Consider the following 11,090-nt stretch of genomic DNA (forward strand, 5'->3'; position numbering starts at 1 on the left):
AATGGATGTCAAGACAGCATTTATTAATGGAAATCTTGACGAAACCATTTACATGGTACAACCAGACGGTTTTATTCATAACGGTCAATGGCATAAAGTATGCAAACTGAAAAAGTCTATTTATGGACTTAAGCAGGCGTCTAGGTCTTGGAACATCAAGTTTGATCAATCTGTGAAATATTATGGTTTCGATCAAAATCTTGATGAGCCTTGTGTCCATAAGAAAATTTTGGATGACAAGGTGATTTTTCTTGTGCTATATGTGGATGACATCCTACTTATTGGGAATAATGTAGGGGTGATGACATCTGCTAAAAATTGGTTGTCTCAACAGTTTGACATGAAAGACTTGGGAGAAGCAAGTTATGTTCTAGGTATCCAAATCCTTCGGGATAGGAAGAACAAACGGATTGCTTAATCTCAATATTCATATATTGATAAAATATTGGTGAGGTATGCAATGCAAAATTCCAAGAAAGGTCAAACACCTTTTAGACATGGAATTCACTTGTCAAAGGACCATAATCCCAAGAATCCAAGTGAAGTGGAATACATGAAAAGAGTTCCATATGCTTCGGCTGTAGGAAGTCTTATGTATGCTATGCTATGCACTCGACCAGATATTTGTTATGCTGTTGGGATTGTTAGTAGATATCAGTCAAACCCAGGACCAGAGCACTGGATTGCTGTAAAACATATTCTCAAGTATCTTCGCAGAACTAAAGGGTATATGTTGGTTTATTCGGCTTTAGAGTTGGCACCTGTGGGTTATACTGATTCTGATTTTCAAGCTGATAGATATTCTCGTAAATCCACTTCAGGATCTGTGTTCACATTGGGTGGTGGTGCCGTTGTTTGGAGGAGTACCAAGCAATCATGTACTGCTGATTCCACAATAGAAGCGGAGTATGTAGCGGCTTGTGAAGCAGCAAAAGAAGCCGTTTGGCTGAAAAAGTTTTTGCTAAGCCTTGAGGTTATTCCTGTTGCATCAAATGTCATTACTTTATATTGTGATAACAGTGGTGCAGTGGCAAATGCAAAAGAACCAAGAAACCATCAGCGTGGAAAACACATTGAACGAAAATATCACCTAGTGAGGGATATTGTTCAACGAGGAGACGCGACAGTGTGCAAGATAACATCTGCTGAAAATCTTGCTGATCATGTCACCAAAAGCTTACCTGCTATAGCTTTTGAGGAACATATTCAAAATATGGGTGTACTAGACATGACTCATTTACTCTAGGGCAAGTGGGAGGAAAATATTCGATAGTATGATGCTCATTGAGTGCTTTTGTTATATGTTGATGACATTTTGAAATTAAAATAATGTTCATTTATTTGTTTAAATAAATTTATTTTGAGCAATGCATATGTCCGTTGGATTGTTGTATTATATAAATTGAGTGTTTAAGTCGTTAAACACAGAAAGATTCAATTTGTAATTCAATCCAAAGTTTTATTGTCCACGATCGGTAAATAAATAAGGACAAATTATTTTGATAAGATCGTCTCAATTTTATTGAAGCCTATCTTTGATTTGGTAATAAAATTAAGGATACATTTTGTTGTATTGGACTGGACCACGTGAGATTTGAATTTGATTTGACCATACTAATTCAAAATCACTTGATTGTCGTACATAACACATTAATCCTGAGCGGATAATGAACTTTGATTACTAACTTGAAGTTCTTTGATACATCAATGAGTGAGACCAAACTATTGGTCAATATCTCGATGTTTTGGGAATCAAAGTGAAATAACAAAGAACATATGTTCGTAATATGGAATCTGTCACCTAGTCAATAGGTATGATCATAAACTCACAAGTTCTTCTAGAAGACAGTAAAATCTGAGCTCAGTAATTCAATATTCTTGTTGAATTAATTATGTGATGTGATCACATGGGACTGTCAAAGAGGAGATGAGGATTGAGAAGCTATGAATATCTAATATGGGTTATATGGTCATGGTACCCTGTTTTAGATGTTCTAATTGATCGACATGGGTGATATGTTGAGTCGATAAATCAGAGGATATAATTATTGATTTCGTGCTTCAGTAATATCAATTAATTTGAGAGTGCAATCTTATTCTTTTAGTGGAGTAGAATAAGATTAATAAATTATTTTGATTAATCATGAGTTCATTGGATCAAATTAATTTATTGGAGCTTAATTTAATTGAATCCGACCAGGTCCCTTTGGTGGATCTAATATAAACTCGGATAAATTATATGAGTTATAATTTATGGTATATGTGGGATAAATTTACCTAGACTATTATATTACATGGAAGTTTATTATCGAATCTATCTTCTAGATATGGTATAATATATTCTGTCCATTTAAATTTATATTCTAAAAGATATTGTCATTATCTTTTTGTTACAAGATATCACAAAATATATTTTATATATATGTGATATTATAACTTGTGACCACACACAATCCTGCGTTTAGAGTTTGAGAGAACACCAGAGAAGGCTTGGAGGTTTGAAGCGTAGATCCAGTGCAGAAGAAGATCGTAAAAACGCTTCAAGGGTAATCTCTAATTTTCTGTGTGTTGTAATTAATTGATTCGTGTTAAATACGTAGAACAATCGATCCTGTGAAGAAGAGTTGATTGAAATCACAATAAATTAATTTTTGTGATCCGATCTTCTCGATCTTGGCTAACACTTTCACCTCCCCCAATACTTGAACTCATGACCTCTAGGCATAAGTACCTAGATTCTTAAAGTCTTGGTATCAGTTGGGCTAGTCGTGGGTTCACAATTCATTGTGATTCAGGATAACATCTATAATTGTGATTCATGATAACATCTATCATTTATTCAAGCTTACCCTTGTTAGCCAACTTCTATGTATCAACTCCTTGATTATAAGAACGCACTACAAGAAATTTGTCATTCAACAACACTATACGACAATGGTTTTTCGCGAAAACCGTTGTCTTTTTTTTATAACGGTTTTTTAGAAACCATTGTCGTATATCATTTTAAAAAAAAACGTTGTCTTTTTGGGGATCAAAGACAACGGTTTTCTCTTTGAGTGTTTTTTTAGGGTCAACTATAACGGTTCTATAAACTGTCGTCTATTAGCGTGTTTTTTTGGACAATCGACAAAAAACCTTTGTCTTTGAGCCTTTTTTAGGGTCAACGACAACAGTTCTATAAACTGTTGTCTATTAGCGTATTTTTTTGGACAATCGACAACGTTGTCAATTAGTGTGTTTTTTGGACAAACAACAACGGTTTTATTAAACCGTTGAAAAATTTCGAGCCGGTTTTAGCAAAACCGTCGTGAAATTTAGCGATGGTTTCTTGAAATCGTCGCAATTCTTAAATTAGCGACAGTTTTGAATAAACCGTCGCTAAATTTATCGATGATTTTAAGCTAAATTGTCGCATATTTTAATTAACGACGGTTTATTCAAAATCTTCGCTAAAAGTTTTAAATTAGTGACTGTTTAATAATAACCATCGCTGATAGCGAATGTTTTTCTTAACTGTCGCTAATCACGATAGATTAATATAAAACCATCGCCAATAGCGACAGTGTAAGCGACGGTTAATAAAATTACTGTTGCTATTCAAAAAGCGTCGCAACTTGTCTATAAATACCCGAGTTTTCAATCCATTTTCCTCCACACCATTTCACAACACTTAAAATTTTTCTTTTAGACGATTTTAGTTTCGATTTAGGGTAAATTTTTTCGCTTCAATTTATTGTAAATTTTTAAGTGTTAGTTAAGATCATGAATGTTGTTAGCATACTCATATTATAAGTTTTTTTTATTTATTAAATTATTAAAAGTAATTTTTTTATTTTACTGAAAAAATTGGCGATGGACATCATGACAAACCGTCGCTAAAATTAGCGATGGAAGCTACGGAAAATATTGGTCTTAGTGACGGTTTGTCATGATGTCCGGGAAATATTGGAAAATATTGGACATCATGACAAACCGTCGCTAAAACTACATAATCATTTCTGTCGCTAATTTTATTGACGGTTCGCTAATGTAAAAATTATGTCGCAAATGTTAGCAACGACAACGGTTTAAGCCGTTGTCGTTGAAAATCCGTTGTCGTATTGCATTTTTGTAGTAGTGACGTCAAAACTCATTTCTGATTGCACCTATGAAGTTGTGGTATGAGCGTCTAGTAGCACCGCACCACGATTCCCTAGAAATCACTGATACTTCATGCAAAAACAATAGATTATGGTTAACGCACAATACAGTCTCTTCATCTCATATATCTCGATTGAGTATGCGAAAACTGATATATCGAGGGTTGCATATGAATTCGATAACGATGCGATGTATCTTTGAGTGATTATAGTGGCATTGCATATGAAATTAGGGAACGACTTCACCCCTAAGCACATCTCATACTTTGGCCAGATATTTCATGCACTATTAACTTGTCAAATCACATGAGATATTCATACTCATAGGCGAGCGGTGAATCCTCAACTACAATGTACTGGTTCCTACATGTGTTGCCACACTACACCCAATTTTCCCACCTAATGACCCTCATTTAGCCAATAGACAAGTCAAATTGTTGCATTAGCACGTAGAGTGCAGTGTTGTCAGGGTCGTAAGGAATAATGATGTACAACCATAACCACGAATTTATTCACTCGATAAATGATAACTTCTTTGAAAGTTCGATGGAGTGCTTCATAGTGAACTCATCATATGAGCACTCGTCTATATGTTTGAACATCTCTATGTCTTACCAATGAAACATAGTACAAAACATTATATTTGCTAGTTTTGATATCGAGCGAACTTTATTATTCTTTTAGGCAGCTGAATCGACTAAAAACATGTTTAGAATATAAAATAACTAAGAAATGTGTTTAAAAATTGCCATCATGTGTATGAGCTTGTATTTATTGTATCATACTATGTTCAAGGTCTTTATCTATGAAGATGAATATATTATTATAAAATAAATGTCAAATTGAATAAAATGTAAAAGATTATTAAAAAAAGTTCTTTTGTAACCTAAGTGTCAATAAAGTTCAAGCTAATAATTGGCTTACATGGTACCGATTCTAACAGCACAACAGTTTTCATGGATATAATGAACAGTGTTTTCAAGGATTTCCTTGAAAAAAATTTCATAGTGTCCCTGATGACATCTTGTTGTACTCTCGGAGTCCATATGAACACGCCAAACATTTACGGATCATTCTGTACACTTTGAGTAATATTCAGTTATAGGAAAGTTGAGCACGTGCGAGTTCTCTATTGACATGGTTGTATCCATTGGACACATAATTTTGAAAGAGAGGATATTAGTGGATCCAAGATAGGTTGATGTCATCCTTAATTGGTCGGGCAAAAATACAACACGAGATTCACATTTTTCTTGGGTTTACTTAGAGAGTCATTTCAGGATTCTCCCAGCTTGCTAGACCATTGATGCATTTGACATGCAAGAATGCCTGGTATGAATGAGCAATGAATTTTGAGGTGAGTTTCGAGGAACTATGTTGGCATTTGACGATATCACCAGTTTTGGCATTATTATCAGGATCCAGAGGATATATTGTCTACACCAATTCCTCGTTGAAAGGGCTCGTTGTGTGCTGACACATAAGAGGCATGTATTTGCCTATGTCTCCAAACATTTGAAACTTCACAAAAATAAGTATCCAATGCATGATCTAGAGTTGGAAATGATAGCTTCACACTAAAGATCTGGAGACAATATATGTGAAAAGGCCCTCTAAAACTTCTTGTTTTAAAATTTGCGGAAAATTAAAAATTTTCTTTTTAAAAGAACTTCACTGGCCTCATACATAAACTCACTGATGAATCAAGTTCGATGTTTAAAATAAAAGCCGCGGAATAAAATAATTGTTTTCCAACAAAAACAATTTAAAAATGTTTGATGACTGATAAAAATTAATTTGCGGAATAAAATTAACACTGCTGCACTGAGGTCCTCGGGTGCCACTACTGTCGACCCAAGCTGGCTCACTGGTCCCCGCCCTCGGCCCTGACCTCATCAGTACCTACAACAATCAAGTCTAGTGAGCCTAAAGACTCAGCATGCATATCGCAAGTAACGAGTAAAATCTGAAGTAAAATTATGCATGGGGTAAAATATCATGTCATGAGGCATACTGAAAATAATATGTACTCATGCTGAAAATCAACTGATCTGAGCAATTATAATACGTGCATAACTGAACTGATAATCACAGTAAAAATATTTGCTCCTTGGAGCCTGTACTGAAATAACTGATAAAATTTTCTGTTTAGATTACGTTTTACGCCTGTGGCCACTGCACTAAGCTGAACTGATCGGTAACTAACTACCGGAGAGCCTGGAACTGAGCTGGCGGTCACTGAAGACCCGATGGTACCATCCTGAACTGATCGGTCACTGGCGACCGGGTGGTACCAACCTGAACTGAGCGGTCACTGGCGACCGTATAAATAATGCTCCCACATAGTGAATGCACCACAAGCCATATCGCATAAATCTCAAAAATAATCATTTTCTGTTTTCATGCACGTAACATAATTAACTGACGATAATGAAAATATCCTGAAATTTTACCAACTGGAATGGATCGTCCCCAGGCTCGCTGTGACCTAAATATGCCATAAAATATGCAATAGATTTTCTTGGATGAATGATGCAATAAAATTTGAAAATTTTGACAATTATGCTTAACGACTCCGTATTTTAATCATGACTCCGAACCAACCCGAACCAACACTGAACCGTCATCATGTCATGATTAAAATACGCTGAACATACTGAAATTATGCTCCTAAAATGATGAGGGTCGAATTCATGTGAAACGGATGCCAAAACGTGAAACGCTCTTTCGAGAGTCAATTTGGCACGTCGCACCGTAAATTCTCGTACGCCCTCAAAAATGATCCGAATGACGAACGGTCAAAAACATGACCTTCCTAACTCAATGAGGCACTGTCCAGTCCAAGGCCATGGGCTAAAAGCCAACCGAGAACCCGGAACGCGCCTCTGAACCGCGACACACTTGCTGTCAAAATTTACAGCAGCTGTGTCTTCCATTTCTTGCGTCGTTTTCGAAACTACCGGCCATTGGGGCGTGAACCACCGACCAGAGATCCTTACCAACGTCCTAAGGAATGATTCGAACCATGGCTAAGGGCTTTTGGCCAGCCACTGTTTGAACCATCCCAGAAACCATCCCGAAATTCCAACCGAGACACAATTCTGCGCGCATGGGATGCACTACTTCGTTTGATGTCCCTTGTCGTTCCAGTGGCCATTTAGTTGACCATGTCACGATCTAGACATCTTGGGGTATGGTATGAACCATGGCTAAGGGCCATAGGCCAACCAAGATTCATACCAACCACCAAAACTGAATACACCAGTTGCTGTCAAAACCGAAGGGGCCGAGAGGGGAGGGACTGTTGTGTTGTTTTGCTTAAAAACCGAGGAGCCATGGACCAAGCCAGCAAAAGGGCGACTTAGTCACGTCTTAGACATGCTAGGGGAGTGATCTAACCATGGCTATAGGCCCCTGGCGCAGCCAAGATCAGATCCTTTCCCATGACAGCACAAACTGAAATTTCGAAGCACAAAATGGCCGCAATGGGGAGTTACTGTCATCTCGATTTCTAGCAGACATGGGGGCCGAAATAATGGGCCAAAGTGGTCTTAATACATCCTAGTACATGCCTAGATGTCGCCTTGGGAGCCTGGAATCGAACCAATAACTGAAACCATGGAAACAAAAGAAACCCGTGAAGCATGAAATGGGAAGCCGAAAATCTGCATGCTATTTTCTGAAAGTTTCTTGCCATATCTCGGTTTTTGCATAAAAAAAATGATCATGTGCTATTAAATAAATGATAATAGGACTTGATTGAGGTTTGAAAAAATATATATATATACATGCCTGGTTTCGTTTGAATTAGAAACGAAAAGAAACAACGATGACACGACGCGGAGGAGTGGAGCGCTTCTCTTGTTTGCTCACTAGCTCTCGATTTTCTCTAGCCTTTCTTCCTAGCTATAAGTCAATATTTCCTCTCTGGTTCTCCTCTGATTTTCGAAAAATGGAGAGGGGGAGAAATGGTTATGGGAGTGAGGGGATGGTTGCACAATATAGGGGAGGATCAAGACTAAGTCTCCTCATTTGAATTTGAATTTAAATTGTAGTTTGATATCAAGTGAGGTGGTGGATGGATCTAGAAGGGAGGAGCCGAAATATACCTTGGTTTATAGGCTAGGATAAGTCCATAAATTAATTAAATGATGCTCCCAAATTTCTAGAATTACCCTACTAGTTAAATACAAAGAAATGGTCAAAAAAAATGAGTTGACAAGGACATGGATTACTTATCCAAGGTGGCCGAAATTCTATGTTAAAAATGAAGGGGAGAAATTTATTAGTTACTAAATTAATAACTCTTAAAAGCCTCATTAATCCCTTAAATAATTTAGTGAATAAAATCCTTAATTACTCAACTCAATTGAGCTTATTTCTTAATCACCTTAAGCAATTAAATTAACTCCTCAAATCTTCTTTTCTAACTTAAATGAACTTAGTTGCTAGCTAAATTAACTTCTGTAAATATTTCTCGAATCTTAAATTCTATCTCGAAACTCCAACTCCGGTCCGGCCTCACTGAAATAACTGAAATGCTGAAAATCAACTACTGAACTGAATAAATAAATAATTAACTTCAAATAAATGCATTAAAAATAATCATGCAATGAAGTTAATTAAATTTAAAAATCTAGAATTATGCATGGCTTATACGTCTACTGATTTACGGGTTCTACAATATGTAAGGTAAGAAATTCGAGATCTATTTTGATCATAAGAGTTTGAAGTATCTCTTCACCTAGGCAAAATTGAATATGGGCCAAAAAATATAGATGGACCTGCTAAAGGATTATAATTGTGAAACAAACTATAATCCAGAATCGGCAAATTTCACGTCATAGGCTCTCAGACGAATGGTGACATTAACTTCATTGCAAACCATTACTATTTCGACTACAATTCAATATATTTTTTCGATGGGAGTTCACTCACAAGAAAGAAATTGAAGGAGTCCGAGTTACTACATTTATATACGAAGCAACGACGTTTACGAGAATCTGAGACGTGCAATCATTGGATTCGAAATTTCAGAAGTTGGTTAGATTGGCAAATGTAGACAATACAACTGGATTTGCTTTTTAGCCAGATTGGAAACTATGTCTATCAAGAAGAGCCATTGTCCGGAGGATGCAACTTTGAGGGATGAAATTCAATCACAAGCTAACCAAAGCAAGTTGAGCATCCACCTAGGATGCATGAAAATATAAAAGGATTTGATGACTTGGTGATATGAATCCTCGTACGAAAAAATCGCAAACATGATTAAATTCAAATCGCACCCTCAATTCAATAACAAATAAGGATCCGTGTTGTGATGTCCCGTCTTCGCCCTGAAACTACGTGGTTTAATAATAAACAATCACAAAGGAACAAACGACACTCAAACGAACCTTCAAAGAACTCGTTTTTGACAATCCGAGTAAGAACGACCGACAAACGCTACAAATTAAGAACTTTGATAAGTTTGATTTTTGAATACAAAGCAAAAGCCTTGAAAAAGTTGAGAGAAAACTCAAACTATTTTGTAAAAAACTCAAAATAATTCTCAAAAGTGTGTCAAAATTCATGAATATGTTGTTTGCATAATCAAAAGTTATAATCTAATTCCCAGAATAAATTGGACTCTTAGCGCACTCGGATGATAGGATGTTACCGCTCGGGCTCCGAGTGTTCTAGAATTGTTGCGATCGGGCGCCGACTATTCTAGACTGGACGTCTTGAGTAGTACTTGGCATGCTGGAGCGGTACAATTTGATCGCTGTAGCGCCGAGGCTTCTGTCCTCTCACCATCCAGCACTTGAACACAGATCCTATGACTCCCATACTCACTCCCAAGCATCACAAATCCTTCGGTACTTTGCAACTTGCTCGTAAGCCCTCCTTGATTGCTCATGATTCTTTGTAGTGCCTCCTTGAATCTCTTCAGTCGTCCTCTCGTGATTTGTCATTCCGGAAACTCTAAAGGATCCCACGCTTTCCTTGGAGATTGACCTACCATGATCGCATCATCCTCCCCTTCTTAAAAAGGATTTGTCCTCAAATCTTGTTTATCACCTACATCAAACAACAAAAGATCACTAACATTAAAAGTAGAACTGACGTTGTACTCACCTGGCAGATCGAGTTTGTAGGCATTGTCATTAATCTTTTCAAGAACTTGAAATGGTCCATCATCCCTAGGTAGTAGTTTCGAATGTCTCTTCTTGGGGAACCTTTCCTTTCGCAAGTGCAACCACACTCAGTCACCCTTCTCAAAAACCACCTTCTTCTTCCCCTTGTGGGCTTTCTTGGTATATTGCTCATCTTTATTATCTATGTTGGCCTTGACATTTTCATGCAAACCCCTAATAAAATCAGCATTTTTTTTTTGCCATACATGTTTAACCTTTCACTCACAGGTAAAGCCATCAAATCCCAACGGAGTTAAAGGGTTAAAACCATACACAATCTCAAATGGCGAATAATGTGTAGTAAAATGCATGCTACGATTATAAGCAAACTCAACAAATGGTAAACATTCTTCCCAATTTTTTTAGTTATTTTTAAGAATAACACGTAATAAAGTTACTAACGTCCTATTAACAACCTTAGTTTTCTTATCAATCTAAGGATGAAAAGTTGTAGAAAATAGTAATTTAGTGCCAAGTTTAGCCCACAACGTTTTCCAAAAGTAACTCAAAAATTTAACATCACAGTCAGAAACAATAGTCTTGGGCATACCATGTAACCTAAGGACTTCCCTAAAGAACAATCCGCAATATTATATGCATCATTAGTTTTATGACAACCAGTGAAATATGTCATATTTGAAATCTATCAACAACAACAAATATTGAATCATCCCCCTTCTTATTCCTAGGAAAACAAAACAAATTCCATAAAAATATCAACCCAAGGTTCATTAGGGACGAGAAGTGGTGTATAAAATTCATGTGGTTGTGTTCT

The 11,090-nt window shown here is 36.6% G+C and overlaps 1 protein-coding gene across 1 annotated transcript; it reads left to right on the plus strand.

Moving 5' to 3' along the window:
* The first annotated feature begins 460 nt into the window (after window positions 1–460).
* On the plus strand, window positions 461–1,246 carry LOC140806642 (secreted RxLR effector protein 161-like). Its single transcript, XM_073163195.1, has one exon. It carries the CDS (start codon window positions 461–463, stop codon window positions 1,244–1,246), a length of 786 nt encoding a protein of 261 aa, XP_073019296.1.
* The last annotated feature ends 9,844 nt before the right edge of the window (window positions 1,247–11,090 follow it).

Source organism: Primulina eburnea, chromosome 12 (genome assembly GCF_022965805.1).
Source record: "Primulina eburnea isolate SZY01 chromosome 12, ASM2296580v1, whole genome shotgun sequence".
Classification (NCBI taxonomy): Eukaryota; Viridiplantae; Streptophyta; class Magnoliopsida; order Lamiales; family Gesneriaceae; genus Primulina; species Primulina eburnea.

Coding starts and splice junctions, on each gene's coding strand:
- LOC140806642 (XM_073163195.1), top strand. CDS start 461: ATGCAAAATTCCAAGAAAGGTCAAACACCTTTTAGACATGGAATTCAC.